This window comes from Mizuhopecten yessoensis, unplaced genomic scaffold (genome assembly GCF_002113885.1).
Source record: "Mizuhopecten yessoensis strain PY_sf001 unplaced genomic scaffold, ASM211388v2 scaffold7473, whole genome shotgun sequence".
Taxonomy (NCBI): domain Eukaryota; kingdom Metazoa; phylum Mollusca; class Bivalvia; order Pectinida; family Pectinidae; genus Mizuhopecten; species Mizuhopecten yessoensis.
In genome coordinates, this window is record NW_018407065.1 from 234,885 (window position 1) to 259,618 (window position 24,734).

The following is a 24,734-nucleotide window of genomic DNA, read 5'->3' on the forward strand; positions in this document are numbered from 1 at the left end:
TACTGTTTTCCTTGTCAATGAATTTGAAGGTCATACTGTTTTCCTTGTGAATGAAGGTCAAACTGTTTTCCTTGTGAATATAGGTCATACTGTTTTCCTTGTCAATGAATTAGAAGGTCATTTTTTTTTATTGTCAATGAAGGTCAAACTGTTTTCCTTGTCAATGAATTTGAAGGGCAAACTTTTTTCCTTGTCAATGAAGGTCAAACTGTTTTTTCTTGTCAATGTAGGTCATACTGTTTTCCTAAGCACGGAAGTTAATGCTGTTTTTCTTGTCAAGGAAAGTCATACAGTTTTTCACTGTTTATCATGTTCATAGAAATTTTACTTTGAATTTTGTATTACTTTCTCTTCTGTCATTAAAGATCTAACCAATTTTTACTAGTGAATGCAATACTTCAAATTTCTTATTTTATTAATAATGTTTTGTTTAAGTGCAATGCCATTTTCCTTTTGTCATTAAACATATGAGAATGTTTATCAGAAAGGTAAAGCTATATCTATTCAGTCCTGTTGTATTGAACAGCTACAGTGGGATAGACGTATATAAACAGTAAAACATGGCGCGCCTGAAAGGTGCTATTTTGTTTTTACTACATATAGGAATTGTGTCATATAAGAAATGTGTAGAACTTTGTTTTATATTTGTGCTTATCAAACATACTAAACTACCATACTGCACCTTGTCTGGTGTAAACTACCATACTGCACCTTGTCTGGTGTAAACTACCATACTGCACCTTGTCTGGTGTAAACTACCATACTGCACCTTGTCTGATGTAAACTACCATACTGCAAAACTCTCACGAGAAGAAATCTATAAATGCACCATAATTGCATGATTTGACCTTCAGAAAATTCTGTGAAATATTTTTTCTTCAAAGCATTTTCTAATATCCAATCATTGGAATGCTCCTGATGTGAAGGACCTGATGATGGATGATTGATTCTGTTAATAAGCTGTAATTGAAAATTCGCTGTTTGACCTTGGATCCCTTTTTTTTCAATTTCACAAGGGACGTGTTTTGATGCAGTAAATGATAGAAAAATGATGCAGAAGTCAGCGTATGATAAGTACTGATGGACTGCATTGATTAGGTGGAACAATCTCTCTCTAGGCTGTAGTGTAATGATGGACAGGGAGAAAGAACTCGAAAATAAATGGACAGGGCAGTCATCACATCTCTAAAACACAATTCACTGGCTCCCATCAGCGAGCCTGCCTGCAATTTCCTTTTAATTAGGCTAAGTAAGGTTGGAGAAAGGTCCTTCTAGTTATCACATTAATTAGCGGCCAGCAGTAAGCTACCCCTGTAAAGACCTGTCAATTAATACACTAGCGATGCATTGATTTCTTCGGCTCTGTTATTGAAAATTTTACCCCAATTAGCTTTGCCTTGATGTGATGGTGTGTGAGAAGGGAATGGTGAGAAAGCCAGCTCAGAAAGCTACCATAATTTGGTACAATTATTACCAGCCAAGTAACGCCTGGGTCAGCCCGATAACAAACACTGATTTTTCCCTTGATTCCCATAACGGCAGGGAGTCCCTGGTCAATCTTGTGTCCAATGTTGGACAAGTTCGTTCCTCATTGTACAGCCGTCATCAATAGAACTGTTAACAGCTTCTCTGATCACATGAACATTTCTCAAATTAACATCCTAACACTTGATGTGAATAGTGTTCCTCAAATCTTACAATCAAACCAGCTAAAATAAGTATATTTTCTATCATTTAAATACTTGATTTCTTGATGGGTTGTTTCCACATTCAATTTCCTACTCAAAATCAGAAAGGCCAAGAGAGTTATTGCAAATCCAGGACCTAAACAGAAATTATCACAGAAAACTTACATGCTAAAACTTCTTTTTCAACATTATCATCACATTTAAATCTCATAGTAATACACATTTAGTGATAATCCAATTGGTCAAAAAGCGCGTTCTACAGTGCTGACACCTTTTTACTGACTGAATAATTTTTTCTTTAAAGAGAAGTCTTTAAAAATGAAACATGAACCACTTGTTTTTTTCTAAAGGGCAATTCACGCAACACATTAACAAAGAACTTAGTGTACATGGAATCTGTGGGCAAGACTTCAACCCTGACAGTAAGATAGACAGGGTACATTAACAAAGAACTTAGGGTACGTGGAATCTGTGGGCAAGACTACGAACCTGACAGTAATATAGAGGGGGGGTACATTAACAAAGAACTTAGGGTACGTGGAATCTGTGGGCAAAACTTCAAACCTGACAGTAAGATAAACAGGGTACATTAACAAAGAACTTAGGGTACGTGGAATCTGTGGGCAAAACTTCAAACCTGACAGTAAGATAGACGGGGGACATTAACAAAGAACTTAGTGTACGTGGAATCTGTGGGCAAGACTACGAACCTGACAGTAAGATAGAGGGGGGGTACATTAACAAAGAACTTAGTGTACGTGGAATCTGAGGGCAAGACTTCAAACCTGACAGTAAGATAGACAGGGTACATTAAATTAACAAAGAACTTAGTGTACGTGGAATCTGAGGGCAAGACTTCAAACCTGACAGTAAGATAGAGGGGGGGGTACATTAAAAAAGAACTTAGTGTACGTAGTGTACGTGGAATCTGTGGGCAAGACTTCGAACCTGACAGTAAGATAGACGGGGTACATTAAAAAAGAACTTAGTGTACGTGGAATCTGTGGGCAAGAATTCAAACCTGACAGTAGGATAGACAGGGGACATTAACAAAGAACTTAGTGTACGTGGAATCCGTGGGCAAGACTTCAAACCTGACAGTAAGATAAACAGGGGACATTAACAAAGAACTTAGTGTACGTGGAATCTGAGGGCAAGGCTTCAAACCTGACAGTAAGATAGACGGGGTACATCAACAAAGAACTTAGTGTACGTGGAATCTGGGGGCAAGACTTTAAACCTGACAGTAAGATAGACGGGGTACATTAAAAAAGAACTTAGTGTACGTAGTGTACGTGGAATCTGTGGGCAAGACTTCGAACCTGACAGTAAGATAGAGGGGGGGTACATTAACAAAGAACTTAGTGTCCGTGGAATCTGTGGGCAAGACTACGAACCTGACAGTAAGATGGAGGGGGGGTACATTAACAAAGAACTTAGTGGACGTGGAATCTGTGGGCAAGACTTCAAACCTGACATGAAGATAGACGGGGTACATTAACAAAGAACTTAGTGTCCGTGGAATCTGTGGGCAAGACTACGAACCTGACAGTAAGATGGAGGGGGGGTACATTAACAAAGAACTTAGTGTACATGGAATATGTGGGCAAGACTTCAAACCTGACAGTAAGATAAACAGAGTACATTAACAAAGAACTTAGTGTAGGTGGAATCTGTGGGCAAGACTTCAAACCTGACATTAAGATAGACGGGGTACATTAAAAAAGAACTTAGTGTACGTAGTGTACGTGGAATCTGTGGGCAAGACTTCGAACCTGACAGTAAGATAGACGGGGTACATTAACAAAGAACTTAGTGTCCGTGGAATCTGTGGGCAAGACTACGAACCTGACAGTAAGATGGAGGGGGGGTACATTAACAAAGAACTTAGTGTACATGGAATATGTGGGCAAGACTTCAAACCTGACAGTAAGATAGACGGGGTACATTAAAAAAGAACTTAGTGTACGTGGAATCTGTGGGCAAGAATTCAAACCTGACAGTAAGATAGACAGGGTACATTAACAAAGAACTTAGTGTATGTGGAATCTGTGGGCAAGAATTCAAACCTGACAGTAAGATAGACGGGGTACATCAACAAAGAACTTAGTGTATGTGGAATCTGTGGGCAAGACTTCAAACCTGACAATAAGATAGACGGGGATTATGGAATGATGGTATAACATAGATATGATTAGATAAACAAGGCATATCAATATCTATCCATGAAGTTTCGTTTGACCTTCCTGTGACCTTGATGTTCTTAGTCACAGCCAAGGCCTTGTACATGACACATACATCCAGTATTCAAACACCTATCAATGGACTTACATCAACATATATTTATTTGCTTATGATATTTGACCTGTTAATGTTTACTTTGACCTGTTAATGTTTACTTTGACCTGTTAATGTTTACTTTGACCTGTTAATGTTTACTTTGACCTTTGGAGTATGGACCTGAGATCAGCTTGTATCAAGCCGTTTTGAAGATATGGCCCCGACATTTGATGGCTGACTTAGCACACTTCTCCCCATTTTATCAGATGTTGAGAATTAACAAATGTTTCTCCCACTTCGTAAGATGGTGAGATTTAACTTTACCTCCACTTAGATCAACAGACTTAAACCTACTAGATCTCATCAATCAGTTACCATTGAATTTACTTTAAACATTTCCCCTGAAAGTGAAAATATTGGGTAAGAGGATTTTTAAAGATTTTTTTTTTATGCAGCATATTTTTTGTTTTATTGGTACCCTTGTGGTAATTATGATATCACTTCTGAAATTTGAGTGATAAATATTGTACCCTGACATTGAATAGGTCCTGGGTGCGGTTCATCAGCAGGTTCTAGAGACAACTATTCATGTCACATCCACCATCAGCCTAGTGTACACAGACAGCTGTCAAGCTTACAAATGACAAGAGATGTAGCTGTGGACGACCTGCAGAGCGCCATAGGTCACAAGCTTGTGTGTTACATGGATGTGGTCAAAAGTCAAAAGTTAATGAGGTGAATGGGTGAAGCAAGGAGTGAGTAATGGAAACACATTATAAATTGGACTTTGGACAATCACTTGACCCCTGACCTCCATTTGTCAGACCTGGACTATTTTATCCATTTTAATCTGGCAATGTTTCTTGTGTGGGTTGCTCTGACTAACCTGAGTGTCTGGGGAATGGACACCAAGACACATGGCTGGAGGTGACTGGAGACAATGGTAGTGTAGCCAAATCAGAACATGTGTCTGAAAGACACAACAGGCATAAGGGTCCTGTAGTCCAATTAGAACATGTGTCCCACCAAAACAGGCACAAGGGTCCTGTATTCCAGTAAGAACATGTGTCCCACCAAAAGAACAGGCACAAGGGTCCTGTAGTCCAATAAGACCATGTTTCGCACCAATACAACAGGCACAAGGGTCCTGTAGTCCAGTAAGAACATGCATATGTGTCCCACCAAAATACATGTTATGGCACAACGGTCCTGTAGTCCAATAAGAACATGTTTTGCACCAATACAAGATGCACAAGGGTCCTGTATCCAAATAAGACCATGTTTCCTTCAAATATAAAAGGCACCACAGTTCTATAGTCTAATAAGTCTGTGTCTCCTACCAATACAAAAGGCACAAGGGTCCTGCAGCAGGGAATCACAATTTTGGATCTTTGATGCACACATTGAAGCATTCAAATTTCAAATTTAAACCTTTTAAACATTGATTAAACAATTTACAAAAAAAACAAAAATTGTTGTCTTCATCATTCTGGGGCATCATATCAAAAAGATGTTGGGGCATACAATATTCAAGATATGATTATGGATTTTTCAAACCAACAAAAAAACTCACACCAAAAAAAGGAATTAATTAAAGATAAATTACAAAAAAATTGATAGGATATCCCTTGGAAGTGCTTTCTGATGCTCCCACAAACCATTTGGATCAACCCGCATGACTTTCAACTCAAGCTTTCAACAGGCTTCCTTCTTTGGGATGTCATTTATCCTGGAGAACAAATGATATATGAATCCAAACATTAAGGACTGAGAAGCCATTGGGGCCTAGATCTGCCTGTACAGGTGAAACTGAATGCTCACTGTGTTACAATGAAATGACCCAACCATAATGTAAGGCATCCATTATTTCAGGAATCACAGTCTCCTATACAGAAGCTAATTCTTCTTGGGTTTTATTTAAAGACAATATCACTTCCAATATCTTTGTATCAAATCAATTATTTTCCTCATGATTTTAGAAAACATTGAATTTTATAGTGTTATATAATCTATCAAATATCTTAATCTCTTTAACATAATAGCAGCTTTGTCTGCTTTCTTAGATTTAACGTTCCATCTTAAAGTGCGTGAATGATCATCAGGAGACTTAGCCTATAATTTCTGCTGTGTACTTTAAATTTTCTTTTGTTAAGTAATTAATCCATATTTAGGACATTCATCATATAAAACTGATAGCAAACATTCTTAAACTCCTGGGGGAAAGTTTCCTTGTAATAGCTAAACATTATGATCAATGGGACCATCACTGTATGTCAAAGATAATGAATTAGCAAGCATAACCAAATAAGGAATGTGCTCTCCTCTTATCAAGATGGCAATTTAAACATTAAAACCAGTCCGAATTGGGGCTCCAATACAGAGAGACTATAATCAAATAAGTTTAATTAAAAGGCATGCTGTGTAAGTCTGCTATTATGAATATTGCATGCTGTGAAGGGTTTAATTAGATTGTTTTAGGGGAAGAGATTTTCCATGGTAGGTCAAAAACGACATTTTTTTCAGCTATGATGATAATTTTCCATTTTTAATCCTATTTTCTGCCAGTCTTTATGATAAAGTGTTATCCTATATTATGAATACTGATACTCTATTAGCTTTACCAAGAGATGCTCTAGATTTGTTACTGATATTCTAACAGGAATTTTCTGGTTTTATTCTATGTTATGACTGATATTCTAAACTGTCTCAAGGAATTCTGTAGCGTTATCCTATGTTATAACTACCTTCATTAGGAATTCTCTAGCGTTATCCTATGTTATAACTACCTTCGTTAGGAATTCTCTAGCGTTATCCTATGTTATAACTACCTTCTTTAGGAATTCTCTAGTTTTATCCTATGTTATAACTACCTTCTTTAGGAATTCTCTAGCTTTATCTATATTATGCCTACTGTCTTTGGGAATTCAATCTCTAGTTTTATCCTGTGTTATAACTGATATTCTAATTATCCTGGAATTCTAATATTAGTATGTTATGTCACACAGGACTTCTCTACCTACCCCATTAAAGCAATAGGTGAAATTTGCTCAATAATTCTGGAGTACCGAGAGATCATAACAACCATGTAGGAATTATATAAAATAAAAAATAGATAAAGACAAAATAAGAAACAATTAAAGTCATCATTTGATCGAGACAGGGTTCGTCACCACCGATCAGCTAGGTCGGGACAGGGTCCGTCACCACCGATCAGCTAGGTCGGGACAAGGTCCATCACCACCGATCAGCTAAGTCTGGACAGGGTCGGTCACCACCGATCAGCTAGGTCTGGACAGGGTCCATCACCACCGATCAGCTAGGTCTGGACAAGGTCCATCACCACCGATCAGCTAGGTCTGGACAAGGTCCATCACCAAAGATCAGATAGGTCTGGACAGGGTCCATCACCACCGATCAGATAGGTCTGGACAGGGTCCATCACCACGTCACCACCGATCAGCTAGGTCGGGACAGGGGCCGTCACCACCGATCAGCTAGGTCGGTGGTGACGGACCCTGTCCCGACCTAGCTGCTCGGTGGTGACGGACCCTGTCCCGACCTAGCTGCTCGGTGGTGACGGACCCTGTCCCGATCAGCTAGGTCGGGACAGGGTCCGTCCCCACCGATCAGCTAGGTCTGGACAGGTTGGGTCATCACCAATCAGCTAGGTCTGGACAGGGTCGTTCACCGCCGATCAGATAGGTCTGGACAGGGTCGGTCACCATCGATCAGATAGGTCTGGATAGGGTCCGTCACCACCGATCAGCTATCTCAGTGCTTATAATAATAAGGCTGTCCCTTTATCACCACCGATCAGCAAGGTCTGGACAGGGTCCATCACCACTGATCAGCTAGGTCTGGACAGGGTCTGTCACTACCGATCAGCTAGGTCTGGACAGGGTCGGTCAACACCGATCAGATAGGTCTGGACAGGGTCCATAACCACCGATCAGATAGGTCTGGACAGGGTCCACCACCACCGATCAGCTAGGTCTGGACACGGTCCATCACCACCGATCAGCTAGGGCTGGACAAGGTCCATCACCACCGATCATCGAGGTCTGGACAAGGTCCATCACCAAAGATCAGCTAGGTCTGGACAGGGTCTGGCACCACCGATCAGCTAGGTCTGGACACGGTCCATCACCACCGATCAGCTAGGTCTGCACAGGGTCCATCACCACCGATCAGCAAGGTCTGGACAGGGTCCGTCACCACCGATCATCTAGGTCTGGACAGGTTCCATCACCACCAATCAGCTAGGTCTGGACAGGCTCGTTCTCCACCGATCAGATAGGTCTGGACAGGGTCCGTCACCACCGATCAGCTATCTCAGTGCTTATAATAATAAGGCTGTCCCTTTAAGGATCTTTTTCCCTAATTTTTGTCCGGTCCTTTCATTTTTAGTCTGGACAGGGTCCATCACCACCGATCAACAAGGTCTGGACAGGGTCCGTCACCACCGATCATCTAGGTCTGGACAGGTTCCATCACCACCAATCAGCTAGGTCCGGACAGGGTCCATCACCACCGATCACCTAGGTCTGGACAGGGTCGGTCCCTCCCGATCAGCTAGGTCTGGACAGGGGCGGTGGCCACCGATCAGCTAGGTCTGGACAAGGACGGTCACCACCGATCAGCTAGGTCTGGACAGGTTGGGTCATCACCAATCAGCTAGGTCTGGACAGGCTCGTTCTCCACCGATCAGATAGGTCTGGACAGGGTCGATCACCACCGATCAGCTAGGTCTGGACTGGGTCGGTCACCACCGATCAGCTAGCTCTGGACAGGGTCGGTCACCACCGATCAGATAGGTCTGGACAAGGTCGGTCACCACCGATCAGCTAGGTCAGGACAGGTTGGGTCATCACCAATCAGCTAGGTCTGGACAGGCTCGTTCTCCACCGATCAGATAGGTCTGGACAGGGTCGGTCACCCCCGATCAGCTAGGTCTGGACAGGGTCGATCACCACCGATCAGCTAGGTCTGGACTGGGTCGGTCACCACCGATCAGCTAGCTCTGGACAGGGTCGGTCACCACCGATCAACTAGGTCTGGACAGGGTCGGTCACCAACGATCAGATAGGTCTGGACAGGGTCGGTCACCCCCGATCAGCTAGGTCTGGACAGGGGCGGTGGCCACCGATCAGCTAGGTCTGGACAAGGTCCGTCACCACCGATCAGCTAGGGCTGGACAAGGTCCATCACCACCGATCAGATAGGTCTGGACAGGGTCCATAACCACCGATCAGATAGGTCTGGACAGGGTCCGTCACCACCGATCAGATAGGTCTGGACAGGGTCGGTCACCCCCGATCAGCTAGGTCTGGACAGGGGCGGTGGCCACCGATCAGCTAGGTCTGGACAGGGCCGGGCACCACCGATCAGCTAGGTCTGGACATGGTCCATCACCACCGATCAGCTAGGTCAGGACAGGTTGGGTCATCACCAATCAGCTAGGTCTGGACAGGCTCGTTCTCCACCGATCAGATAGGTCTGGACAGGGTCGTTCACCACCGATCAGATAGGGCTGGACAGGGTCGGTCACCACCGATCAGATAGGTCTGGACAGGGTCCGTCACCCCCGATCAGATAGGTCTGGACAGGGTCCACCACCACCGATCAGCTAGGTCTGGACAGGGTCCATCACCACCGATCAGCTATCTCAGTGCTTATAATAATAAGGCTGTCCCTTTAAGGATCCTTTTCCCTAATTTTTGTCCGGTCCTTTCATTTTTACATTCAGGTGCTGCTGATATCTATTTATTTCATCTTTATGATTTTTTGATGAAAGTTCCACGAGGTATGTTGTTCTTCTCAGAAACGATCTATCCAAGCTTTAGTCATGTCAGAAAAAAACATATGTTCAACGGACAGTTGGAGCTTTTGGCATTGGTATGGGGACCCGTAATAGTTTGGAGGTCTTATGTCTAGCCTGATACAATGTATCTGTCACGTTACAAAGAGGTGCATGTGACGAAGCCTTGTTGTAAATACTGTGTGCCACAGGAAAGGGGATACCTGTGACGTAATCACACCATTTACAATGGCCCTAAATGATTCACATTTCCAATGGGCCGTCAAACAGTACAAAAACAAAACCAATTGGACATGTTTGATAATATTTAGAATCTTGGAGTATTTGGTGACATACAGTATTAAAAACAGACCCGTGATACTCAACAAAAATGACCTTGAGATTGCAAGCTTTTCTAGGGGCCAGCTAAATGTTCCTAACAAAACCTGGATTAAAAAAGTCAGAGTGCTATTTTAATAGTCTTTGTTTTGTTGTGTTACAGGTTGAACGTCCTCACAAAATCTTACGTCGTATGAAGATAATTAAGTGTCTTGGGAGACATGCTGAAAATAAAGGGTAGGCAGGAGAGTAGTTGCCAGCTTAATCTTACTAATACCACCATGGAACTCATTCACCCCTCATCTCTAAACTGCATGGACTTGCCCAGTCTTTGATTTGTAAGGTTCAAATGTGACTTTAGGGGGTAATTGGGTTAAGGACGGGCAAAATGTCACTTATACATCTTTAGCAATCACAAGGTTGTCTAGAGGCTTTCAAAATGTCCTTATTTAACGACAAGGCAATGAGATGATACAACTTTCCTTAAGACTGGAAGTGATAAGAAATACTAAGGGTAGGGCCAATGATGTCAAATAGTCTATTGATCATAATGGTGATCATACATGTAGAAAGGCTCAAACATGAAATCGCACGTAACAATTATGACAGTTGGATATGAAATGATGTCTGTTAAAAGCAATGACATAGAAAGTTCTATTTATAGTAACGATGATCTTGTATTCTAACCCCAGAAGAATGATTTTTGTGAACATGTGAAGTTTCCCGACAATCTGATAGGAAATAAAGCTTGTAGAGCATCGATATAAAAATTTGGTTACCTTGGTTTTGACCGAAAAAGGTTGAAACACAAACGGAGACAAAAGGGGATGTTGTGTGCATGTATGTAACATCTCATGACAATTGGAGAAAAATTGATGTCTTTAGAGTTCTGACATCAAAGTTCTATTTACAGAAAGCGACTTTGTTTTTGGCCCTAGAAGGTTGAACAGCAAACTCATACAACAAGTTTCATAACAGTCAGAAAAGGATTGGGAATGAACTGACCCCAAGAAATTGGAAACACAAACTCATACAAAAGATGAGATTTGTAAATAAACAAATTTTCAGGACAATCTGAAAAGAAATTAAGTCTGTAGAACTTATTTTTCACACATTTTTCTACTGAAAGAAATAGTGATCTTGTTTTTTACACCTGAAAAGGTGAAGCGTGAACATCTGAATACGGCACAATAATGTCAAGGAAGATCCACGATGGAGAATAACTTGAGAGTCAACGTCATTTGTGTCAAACATATAGAGTACCAAGATTGTGAATTTGTGATTAAGCTGATATAATAATAGCTATTAAACTGAACTATGTCAATTCTTAGACCAATATATAGATGTTACAATTTATATTTAAAAACATATATATATTTATTACTATGTATATAAAAAAAAAATCTCTTCAAAATTTAAATCCTTTTCAGCAGATGTCACAAATCTACAGCTGGTATTGATGTGATCTTTTTTAATCATTGTCTTACTTAACAAGTTTTTCTGTGAGGTAAATGATGTAGATTGTCACCTGTCCCGAGTTGTTACGATGAATCACCAGTCCTATCTGCCACAGCCCTCCACATAAAATGGCAGCAGGCCTGTGTTACATACACATCTATCTGACTCACAAATTGGATACATACTGTTTTAGAATTAATTGGTTACAGCAGAGAAAGCCTTATTAGGGTATGGAAGTTAGCACTGGTCGGTAATGTGCTTCTGTGATACCAGCAGAGAACACGAGGTCTACGCGTACAAAGACAGTTGAGTATGGCGTAACATTCACCGAAGAAATATCGGCTTCGGTTAAGCATGATTCTCATCATTTTGAAATTTCCTGCAAAGTTGTATATTCCATATGCTTCAAATAAAACATTTAATATTAATTTTATGATCATTTTTTAAAACATGAGGATGCAATTCCATCTAGTCATTAGTGTTATATTTCACTTAAAAATATACTGTTTGAGAATAGCATTTTTTTAATCAAACATACACATAATTAAACACCGACAAATTTAACGTTAATCTTTGCATTTTTACTGATTTTATGAAAGTATGAGGATTATTTTCTTCTTAATTTTGTTTCCTTTTTTTTCTTCTGATTATTGCGGACAGGTTGGACAATTTCTGATAGATCAATCTGTAAGCTATGGATATTCATATGAATTACACCTGTACACAAACAATATATCACTCAGATGGTCTAAACACATACTACCACATTCCCTAGACATCATTTATCTTCCATCAACTCTCACATATATTTTCAAAAATGCATCTGGTAAATTTAAACATTTCTGAGGAAAAAAGGGAAAGACAGTACAAAAATTGACCTAAAAATCTGGTGAAAATTCAATAAAACATGACTATTAGCAATCAACATTTTGCTTGTTTCAATTAAAAAAAAAAATGTTTCACCTGCTAATGGGCATTTAAGTAATTTCCATTAGTTCTAGATCTTAGCATGACAAAGTGGGAAACTGGTGTAAATTGAAGCAGACAGCAGCACTTGGATGTGTGTAAAGGTTACCTCCCTTTAAACAGGAGCCGTTACGTACAGCAGTACAGACAGTGTTTGAAATGAGGTCAGACACCAAAGAAAAATTTGCAAGCAAATCAATGTAATACATGGCAGGAAATCTCACACAAACTGTAATTTTAGCTGCTTTGGAGTCTGGAGTACGCAGGCTAGTCCCTGAAAAGCTATTAGCAGTTACAAGTTAACATTATACCAAGACATATAACACAATACCTCAACCACAAAACATCTTCTCCCCAAACAAAATTTAAGTGTTTAAATTTATGCCCTTTTGGGATTTCTGGTTGACCCTTAAAAGAAACATTTTTTTATAAAAAATACAACCTCTGGTCATATTGTTCTCCTGGGTATTGAGCCCTCGGCCGTAATTTTCGGCTTTACGGTCAGTCGTGTAGGGTTTAATCACCCTCTCGTTTGTGTACATGCACTATAACACCTCGCTGTCCTGCTGGAATTCACCCACCATCAGTCTTCATGTTATCTTAAACATTTTTACAATCTTGTTTCCTATATTTGCTACTGGTCTCATGCTTAGAGTCCAATAAAAACATCTACTGCAGTGTTTTGACATTATTACATGTAAATAAATTGTGATAAGTTTCGGATTTATTTCTTACAAGTTTTTTTCTTATAATACTTAACATTAAAACAGATACATTTTTTAACATTCTTTGTTCAGAGATAATAAAATACATTTAAAAGATTTACTCTCGACCTGCCCTACATTAGACAAATAAACAGTCATGAGGGAAATAATGCTACAAACTTTAAAACGAGTCTGGGACAGACTCCTGAATCATCCAACTCACACAGAAAATAAGCAACATCTCTAATGAATGACTCATATATATATATAAAACTAACTGGTTATATATAAATTGACATTATAGGCAATATTTGAATTTAAATCCAAGACCATTATAATCAAGTGGCCATTTTGGATTTCGAATACTAATTATGTTCAGGATTATGCAATCATTTCTATTTGATGTTTGACCTAAATGTGAAATTCTATTGTTGAGAGCAACTAAACCACACAAAGATGCTTGCTGTTGGCTAAGTGAACCAAAACTTAGGTAGAGAGGGAACATTGAACAAGTAACCAAAGATGTTGTCGTGGGAGACCATTTTCATTTGTAAGGTCACTAATAACATAATCTATTGTGTTATACAACAGTTAGGCATTACTGTCCTCTTATATATTGCTGTGGTTTGAAGACAAGGTCTGGACATATGAAGACTACTAACGTCTCAAAGATGGTGTTGTTCACAGAAAATATTCTGTATCAAGATACATGTAGTCTCTTAAGACAATTTACGCTTCCTTAGACCAGGAATAAATATTGTACAGATGTGGTTTAAATTTCCAAAAGATAAGCATTGCTCTCCCGAATAACACACCTGATCTGCAGGTTGTATTTTACCTGTTTTCACAATTATTTTATTTTGACAACACTGCATATGAGCCGGCATAACTTCAAAGTTATAAAGTCAGTTATAGAGGCAGAATATATACATGTAGGTCACATTGACCTATTATAAACATCATATATACTGCAAGATGCGTCTGTATTTAAGGATTGACCATCATTTTGACGGCGTATACTGTAGTATGAAAGCAGTTGGCAAAGAACATATTCTTAATGCACACCATATAATATGTTCTTGCTAACTGCGTTCATACTACTGTATACACTGTCGAAATTAAAGTCAATCCTTATGTTTACATTAAAAAATTGTTTAAATGCTACATTACGCAGAAAAAAAGTTGAATCGGGTTGCCACGATGGTAACTACGGTAGGCGTGGTGGCTAGGACAATATATAGTTCCAGTGAATCTATATCAATATCGAAAATTTTCTATTTACAATGGTCGTCGTGTACGCGCATTTATACACTGCTCATGGTGTGACGCGGTCGAATGTTTCAGAACGAAGCAGCCATTATTGACGTTACTGCCAAAGAAATTTGAATGTGCATCCATGGAATAAGAAGTTGGTCAACATTCTTTTGTTGTATAATTAGACATAATGGATCCAGAATATGAACCAAGCATTGATTGTCATTGGACTGTTAATTATCTTGCTGAAGTGGAACGGCGCCATATTTGAAACAAGTATCAATCCGCCGAGCCTTTTTTCACTGCATATATGCTAATTTATACGCAGTCAAAGTTTACTAAGCTGAAGAAGGGAGACATGTAATATATGGTATTGGGTGACTGTTGGACTTCTAGTGTTAGTAGTTAGCGTAACATTAAGCTTATACAAAGATGTCCTCTGGACATTGCCCCCTTTACTAATCTCTGAGGACAGCTGCTGGTCTCTCAAGGCAGGTAAAGACCTCTCTAGACAAGGACAAATTTCTCAAGAGAAATAACAGTCTCTCAAGAAAGTTGCCATTCCTTTACCCTTTCACCCCTATGTAACTTTAGTAGACTCTTCCATGCATTGATATGGATGAGTCCATTATGGTCTACAGTGGTGAAAGGATTAAGAAGGTACATGCAAGCCTCTCTAGACAGTGCAAACTTCTCAAGACAGGAACAAATCTCTTAAGAAAGTTGCCAGTCTCCTACGACAGTACAAGTCTCTCACAACAGGTACGTGTCTCTCAAAGCAGTAACTGATGTCTAAAAGACCTTTTCTTTAAACAAAGTATTCTCTGGTGACAAGTTTGAGCAGTAATGCCAAGGACAGTATATCTCCCCCGTACAGAGGCCTGATAATGCTGACAGCCCTATTACCTTGTTATTGGCACATATTGATAACCTGTCAAATTTATGTACAACATTTAAATCTCATTTTGAAGTAAAAGGATGAAAAATTCTTGTCGCGCCTTCCAATTATGTAAATACTTAGAGGACATGCACAGGGTGAATTTTACATGATGTTATATACATAGATACAAAAACAGATATTATCGTATATACATACATACATAGATACAAAAAGAAACAAACATGTTCAACCGACATGGAATATACATACAAAAGATGCTTAAATTTGTATTAATTCAGTAGAGAGTGATGTATTAGGAGATAATAAACAGTTTTTACTACGCATGCCAACTATTAAAGAAATGGAACTAATACATGCCGATTCTCTCCACTCGCAGGAGCCAAAGTACTTATATGGTAGTAGCTAGAAAATAAATGATCATGACATGTTAGCCAATATTTAAAGCTAGGAAAGAAAATAAGTGGAAAAAAGATGCATCAGATTACTGTGTAGTTTATACGCAGAGTGTAGAGCTACAAGCTAAAAATACAATAGAGATGGAAGTTGTTTATGAAAAGCAAAACAACACTGAATATTTTACCTGTGTACTACTGCATCTTTGAGAGACATTGAAAACCTACAAATAAAATAAGTGATTATCATCAGATCAATCCTGCACAGAAACACTGTTTTCCACTCTATCACGACAAAGCTGTCTAACTACATTCATTAAACAATACAGTAGTCACCTGTTATACTGCCACCTTTTGTCCAGTGTCAATTTTGGCAGTATAACAGGGTTTCAGTTGAATCGCCAAATGTAGAACACATTGCACAGTAAAATGTACATCTATACATTTGAAACAAACACTGTATACACACACAGGCACAAATATATTCATTTTGAAATTAATGCAGACAGATAATTTATATTATTTACAACTTTTTAAGCATATTAAGTCAATAAATTTCAATTATGATTTACATTTGAACAATTCACCGATTTGTAACCCAGTCCGGGATGCACTGCTAGAGCACGGGCACGTATTGTCTTCCCAATTTTTAGTCAGGGGCAGCTCTTACCCAAGTGGACTGTTTGAATGTGACTCTACAATTATATGTAATGTTAATCTCTGTTTGAATGCACAATTTCACCGAACTACCTGTTTAGAAAATGTATGCAAAAAGGAAATATTGCAGCAAATATTACGCTCAGAAATAGATATTTATCAAACTGAAAAATAATGTAAAAAATATCTCACATTTACCACACAGCTTACGAAAGATTTTAAAAAGATATTTCATAAATGTTTGGATGGATGTGATTTTGTTTTCAATGTGTTATGGTCCTCGTGTTTAATGATAGCTTGAACGAGTTGACACACAAGTCACTGGGAACAATTTGATATTGCTTGTAATGTTGTCATAGGCACAAACTACTGGCGCCCCCTGTTGATCCAGGCCAATTAAGTATGGAGAACGGAGACTTAAATTTGCTAAGATTTCCCGAAGACAACTGACACTCTTATCAAAATCGGCTAAAAAGCCAGATGTCTAATGACATTTGACGAAATGCTAATATTTCTTTTATCTTATTTCAAAGTCATGTATAAGACTGTGGTATCATTATTCAAAACAGATTTACCAAGGAAATGTTCAAACCCTTTGTACGACGATACTTAGACAGTTTTACCATCTATAATTGGTATCTCTGCGATAACGTGATGGCAATGGCGCGTCGCTGATTGGTACTGCCCATCACGGTACAATGACATTAATTCCGCCACGATTGGGGTATATGTGTTTTTGTGAAGGGAAGTCATTTCCCCCCAATGTAGTAGGGCTCTGATTCATTTTATCAACAATATCATTTATTCATACGCAAATAAGAGAAATAACACTGCCTTATAATACAATGAATCAGCGGAATTACATGTAATGACTGTTTCCCTATATCTAATATTTCTTATATTTAGCAAACACATCTTGGGATTGGCACTCGATCATGTGTTTTAATTACATCAACTGGGTTTTGATGCGAGCTGGAATTGGAAATCTGACATTCTCCGTCCCACCAAGATAAACGAGAGTAACAGGTCTGTATTTGGTCCCGTCTTGTTTGACTTAAAGTATTAGTGCAAATGAAATGTTATGAAAGTTACTACGCGTCGTTGATGCACCATTTTGATGATGTTAAGTAGTGTGTCACAGAGAAATAACCTATAAATCTATCTTGATATTTGTGGCAATCACCGAACCACCGCACACAACCTAGCGCAGATCAGCGATAATAAATGCCAATGGACAATGGTAAAAAATGAGACAAGTACCCAAGAGTCGGAGGCTGTAGTTGATCCGAGACGTAATTACACATTAATTGTCAGAGGGCCAGGTCTAGTCAAAGTTCTATAACATTTAGACAAGATTGAAAAAAACATAGGAATCGAGGATGTATTAGAGCTCTCCACTCATTATTTTAGCTTTAATATCCACTTAGGGAACCCTGTCCCAAAGTTACACATAAATTGCTATTAATGTTCTGTCTGAGAAAATTACATACAATCAATGGGTTGAATTTTTTTAGATGTCTTGAGTTGGCAATCGCATCCTGTGTTCTGCCCACTGGAGAGTAGGGTCTGGGGTCCATCACTGGCGCAAACGGAAACCAACACTGATAACTAATTTGCAATTAGTGGACCAGATAGCTCCGGTTTTCTCTAAAAGTTTGTTTGCTCTGTATGCAGAGGGCCCAGAAATTGGATACAGATTAAGATTAATCTCTGTTCATATGCAGGGTCTTTGAGGAATAATCACTTTTGACGCTCCGATATTTTCAGGGCAATCTTCCCAACTCATCAATACAACGGCAGATTATATCGCTATCAAAGCATACTTTATGATATGTTTTCTGCCTTGCCCACAATGCAATTTTGATTTCTGTAGATATCATACTAATGTAATAAACAAGAGTTACCTCATCCCATCCCCAGACAACAGCCATGCATAAATCATCGCCAGCCCCAAATCACCCTGGTAATACAACGGTTGCTTGGAAACGGAATTAAACTAACTGTAGATCTACAATAAATATGACAATTTGGTTTAGCGGAAATTTAAGATGGAATATTTTAATGTCTGGGACTCTGGAAATAGCAATATATAAATCCTATTATTTCTGTTATTGATTAGATATTGAAAGTAATCAATTTGACTCAATTTCTGACATTTCTACAGATTTCCAAACATCACTTTAAAGGGGCATCACGCTGAAGTAACTTTTTTTTTTTGTCTTTTTTCCAAATACTACATAAACATATCAAGTGAGACTCCTTATGGAAAATGCCGATCGGATTTGGCTGAAATAGATTCATAAAAATGATTAAATCTAAGATAATCATCGGTATTTCTACCTGTCTGACCAACGTTTTGTTCAGGGATTTCCCTCTACTAGCGCATGCGCATAGCACACCATTTCTTTGTAAACAAAATGACTGGCCGTGTGAAGTAAGCCAAAGAAAAGTGTTGTACCGTGTCAGCTACGAAGCGAATAGTTGCCAAATGGTCAAAAGATAGCGCAAGGGGTACGTTACGGAATCATTATTGCCAGTGGGAAGTATTCAAAGCAGAAAATAACTGCCCTAGCAGTCAGTACGGTGCATGTTTTCTTCCGGATAGCGGCCGGTTAAGCTGAAATAAAATCGACAGAAATGCTAGCGCTGTTTATGTTATGAATAAATATCTAAAACTATTAACCTCGCTAGTATCATTGTGTGAGTTTGAACACAGATGAACTTAGTTTAATATGTTAATGGGCATGTATCGGAGAGAGTTTACTTTGTGTTTTTTATAATTATACAGTGGTTTATGCAAACGAAAGGGATAAGTGACTGGTTAGTTTGATTTTGCCATGAGGCCCCCCAAGGGATAACTGCTGTGATGGCCACGGCGTATTCTGTTCTCTGATCCTCTGTCGGTGCTCGGGGTCAAATGAGATACGTGCGCTATTAGATTTACATAATTTATAATATTACCGGGATCAGTAAAATGGTATGATTTAATTATATTGCTGAATTAAACGATTGTTTTTTGTTTTGACATGCAAGTTTTAAATTAGTACTAATATAATACCCGGCCTGCCCTGGCGCGACGACGCAATATATAAAAAAAAAATCGCTCTTCGTCAGAAAGCTACGTTATCGCAGCTAGATTAAAAATGTCAAAATGACGGACCAGGATGAATAACTGAGGAAGGAGAACCTACTTCTAGTAAATAGGATCGCATAACACTTTTTTTTTAAATCGTAATTTTTCAACAGTTCATGTTTTCATATGATGTTGACTTAGAATGTATGATCATGTAACAACCTTTTCTCTATAAAGAATAAATTTTCGACTTCAGATAGAATCGGAATACGTATTGAAAACAGGGGAAAAAATATTTGATTACGTTATAAAAATGGCGCGTGCTGCCGATAACTACGGCTTCTGTTTCGGACCAAAGGAACTGATTAAAGAAAAGTTGTCTCAGCATAAAAAGGTCCATTTAAAAGTATGCTTTAATCTCTGTAAAGTATTGAAAAAATATAATTATCAAGTATCTCAACACGTTCCTTATTGACACATATTCTACATGTACACGTAGTGGTTTTGCCATACAGTTTATTGTGTGTGATGGTTAATATGACTTCCTAAATGTTAGCGTTTGGAGACAGTGAAAGTGGGAAAGAGAGTATACATAGATTTATATTCATGGTCTAGAAAAAAAATGGCCAAAGACATTGAGTTGTTTAATGTAATAAATAAATTCACAAACGTTTCCTTTTTATATTCGCGTGTAGTTTGTCATTGCATATATGCACTTTATGTAAACATTTGAAAAGGGATATTCGTCTCGTGAATATTCCTTTTTACAGAAAGGTTTGTCCCATTGTTGAGGGAGTGTTTAGCCCCGTACCACCTGTACCGGTCACGGGAGAAGGCTGTGATAAATTGTAAAAACTTGTGCCCCATCCTTTGTTTAATTTTATTGGCAACAAATTTATGTTAAAAGCTAAATAAATTTAAATTCTTAATATTGGCAAGTGTGCAATTAACTTCTGATGATGAATAATTACTGTTCAATAAGTTTGAATACGGAATTAGAAATCATATAACTTGGTTTCATAGTGCGGTAAGAAGTTGCAGTTGCCTGACGGCCCCTCTCTGAGGGCCCCTTTGTAAACCGTTTCATCTCGCTCGCACCACTTGTGTTTGCTGCCTAATCAGGTGACGTTATCGGCGCTATTTTTAGCCGGGCTTTCCCGAACAATTCAAGTGGTCAAACTGGACATTTGGAACGGACTATGAATATGGGGATAGCGAGGTAACATAAGTGGAAGTGCATACAATACATACATTCATTAAAAAAAAAACGCCTTTTCACGTGATGTCCCTTTAAGAGTATAATTTACATTTTAATCGGAGGCTATAAAGCTCTTTATCAACATTGTGTTGCAAACACACGAAGGAAACAATACATGGCGTGAAGATGTCAGTAAATAACCTTTGACCTGTAACCCTGTAGATGATCCCTTGTTTTGGGTTGCTGAAGAGAACACAAGACAGTCCTTATAGAGCTAATTATTTTTCATTACCAATATCATACTTGTTCTTGACCAATAAATTATTAGAGTGAAATAAACAATTTAGTTACCAAATAAACTGTTTTTATTTCATGCATATACTGATAAGATCCTTATGAAATTGTTCCAATGAAAAGATACAACTCAAACAAAATATACCATGTAACACAAGGGAAGTTTTAAACCATAAGCTAACAGGATTCAATACTGATGACACTCCTATTGTTCTAATAGTAGTATACAGTTCTGAAGAGCTTCTGTATGTGACATATGACAACATCAGTATGTGATGTATGACTTCACTTATATGTGACATATGACAATATTTGTATGTGATGTATGACTTCACTTATATGTGATGCATGACAATATTTGTATGTGACATATGACTGACTACATCTGTATGTGATGTATAACATTTATGTGATGTATGATTACATTTGTATGCGACATATGACAATATTTGTATGTGACATATGACAATATTTGTATGTGATGAATGACAATATTTGTATGTGATGGATGACAATATTTGTATGTGACGTATGACAATATTTGTATGTGACGTATGACTGACTACATCTGTATGTGATGTATAACATTTATGTGATGTATGATTACATTTGTATGCGACATATGACAATATTTGTATGTGACGTATGACAATATTTGTATGTGATGGATGACAATATTTGTATGTGACGTATGACAATATTTGTATGTGACGTATGATTACATTTGTTTGTGATGTATAACATTTATGTGACGCATGATTACATTTGTATGTGACATATGACAATATTTGTATGTGATGGATGACAATATTTGTATGTGATGGATGACAATATCTGTATGTGACATATGATTACATTTGTATGTGATATATTACTACATTTGTATGTGATATATTACTACATTTATGTAATGTATCACAACATTTGTATGTGACGTATGACATAATTTATATGTGATGCATGGCAACATTTGTATGTGATGTATAAAAACATGTATATGTGTTGTATGACTACATTTGTATGTGATGCATGACTACATTTGTATGTGACATATGACAACATTTGTATGTGACGTATAAAAACATGTATATGGTATGATTACTCCGGTGTGTGCTATATATGATAACATGTATCTGGTATTTGCATGTACAATTTTATTTGGTGTATGACCATTTAGTTTTAAAGTGATCCATGTATGATCTATACACTTGCCTGACTGGTCATACTTCCGTGACTGAGGACCAGTATGTATACATACAGTGCCTGATATACATAGGTAATTAAGGGCGACTCTGGGGGAGGCCTGCACTAAGGCAAGTCTGTGTTAAGTGTCTCTAGGCATCATGACTAAATTTTGAGGAGAAGACCCAAGGGCTTGCTTCGTTTGTATAGAGGAATAATGGACAAGAGAGGAGATAATTGTCGGTGATGTTAGTTTCCAATTTAATTTCCTTCCAGAGAAACATCATAAATAAATCTGAACACACTGTAGCTGCCCCTACAGCTTACAGTATCAAAGGTGAGCCCTACTCTGTAGTTCCATCAGACCTATACGTTACATATTGATACCCTAGCTAATGACAGAGCTGAGCTCCGGGTCTCAAGTGACATGCTCTCAACACTAGCACGACCTAAGATACGAAGTCCCCACAATTAACACCAATCAAATATTTCCTTTCTGTCAGTAATGTGACCTGTTAAGTGTCATATTCCCAGAACAAGGTTGGTGTCCTATACCTAGGCTAGTGACACACAATCCACAGGTATCCCCTTGAGTTAATTCACAGGTATCCTCTACCTTAAGTTAATTCACAGATATCCTCCATCTTGAGTTAATTCACAGGTATCCTCCACCTTGAGTTAATTCACAGGTATCCTCCACCTTGAGTTAATTCACAGGTATCCTCCATCTTGAGTTAATTCACAGGTGACCTCCATCTTGATTAATTCACAGGTATCCTCCACCTTGAGTTAATTCACAGGTATCCTCCACCTTGAGTTAATTCACAGGTATCCTCTACCTTGAGTTAATTCACAGGTATCCTCTACCCTGAGTTAATTCACAGGTATCCTCCACCTTGAGTTAATTCACAGGCATCCTCTATCTTGAGTTAATTAAAAGTTATCCTCTACCTTGAGTTAATTCACAGGTATCCTCCACCTTGAGTTAATTAACAGGTATCCTCTATGTTGAGTTAATTCACAGGTATCCTCTACCTTGAGTTAATTAACAGGTATCCTCCACCTTGAGTTAATTCTCAATAATATTTACTTGAGTTACTGCCCTGGTACTTTCAACCATGAGTTTATTCAAACATAGTTCTGAGGTACCCTTTGAGTTAGCAATAGACCTGTAACATGTAAACCCCCAGTATAATAAAGCTAACAATACACCTGTAACATGTAAATCTCCAGTATAATAAAGCTAACAATACACCTGTAGCATGTAAATCTCCAGTATAATAAAGCTAACAATAGACCTGTAACATGTAAATCTCCAGTACAATAAAGCTAACAATACACCTGTAACATGTAAATCTCCAGTACAATAAAGCTAACAATACACCTGTAACATGTAAATCTCCATTATAATAAAGCTAACAATACACCTGTTACATGTTTTGACCCCATCCTCAGCCACCTTAACAAACAGCCGCAACACTTGTACAATTTTTAATCCCCATCATCTAGAGATGTTTCCAACACTTTTTGTTAAATTATGAAGAAATTGTTGATGGATGGATAGATGATGGATGCAACAATAAGCATTAAATTAGTTCACCTTGGTTCCCTGGATCAAGTGAGCTTACCAGTACAAACTCTTATTTTGGTGTCCAGTCCAGGTTAAGACATTTCAGTGAGATGACACTTTACAGTAGCCACATCATCTTGAGCTAACCCATTGAAAGACCTCAAAACTTTAATGACCAAACTATCTTACATTTTCCTGAGTTTATTTTGTCTATAGCTTACAAGGCATCAACAAGAGAGAAGACATTGTATGATCCTTTTTCTTTAAATCTTCAATTATCTATAAATTTTACATGTGTATAACAGGGTGATTTTAGTTTGTACTTGTATTATACACAAAATCCAAGATTGGGCTCCTTTTCATTTTTCACTAATAAGATATCATTAAACCTAAAAATACATCAGTTGAAGAGACTGTACTTCTGTTAAGATAATCGTGATAGAATTTTCCAGAAATTTCAACAATACTTGTTTGTACAATATTTTAGATACACATTGAAAATGACGTTTATGATGATTGATGGTGTAGTAGACTGAAGTCACACCTGTTACTAACGAGGCTGCTGAAGATCTCACCTGGAGATTACGCCAGGTACCTATCATCTAAATTAAACACTTCCTTATCACCAAATCAACATTATACATTTCAACAACAACAAAATATACATTAGCTGGAGTATGTTCATTAGAATTTGAAAATGTCCATTAACGCATCTCATTTTACAATCACAACCCCAAATTAACATATATTTTAAATTGTCTTTCCCCCCCCCCCCCCCCCCCAAATAAAATAACACCTGAATATGTTTAAAATAATTGGTATGAAGTAAAGATATAGCACTCCATGGTAGGTGCTATAAGAACATATGAAATTTCAGAAAAATCCATCCAGTACTGTACTTGAGATATAGCAAGAACAAACTTCAAACAGAGTCTCACCCCTATGCCCCTAGAGGGGGGTGGGGTGGGGTGGGGTGGGGTG

General features: G+C 38.3%; 1 protein-coding gene across 2 annotated transcripts in view; it reads right to left on the minus strand.

Annotated features, from left to right (window-relative positions):
* The window catches only part of LOC110453593, a 183,892-nt gene that overhangs the window by 14,319 nt on the left and 144,839 nt on the right, over positions 1–24,734 (minus strand). The window contains exon 5 of one of the 2 annotated variants that reach the window (XM_021502587.1): positions 15,968–16,003. The exons of the other annotated variant lie outside the window; for it this stretch is intronic. Within the exon in view, the coding sequence (XP_021358262.1) occupies positions 15,975–16,003 (29 nt within the window). The 3' untranslated portion in view covers positions 15,968–15,974. The remainder of the gene's footprint in view (positions 1–15,967; positions 16,004–24,734) is intronic. 2 annotated transcript variants of the gene reach the window in all.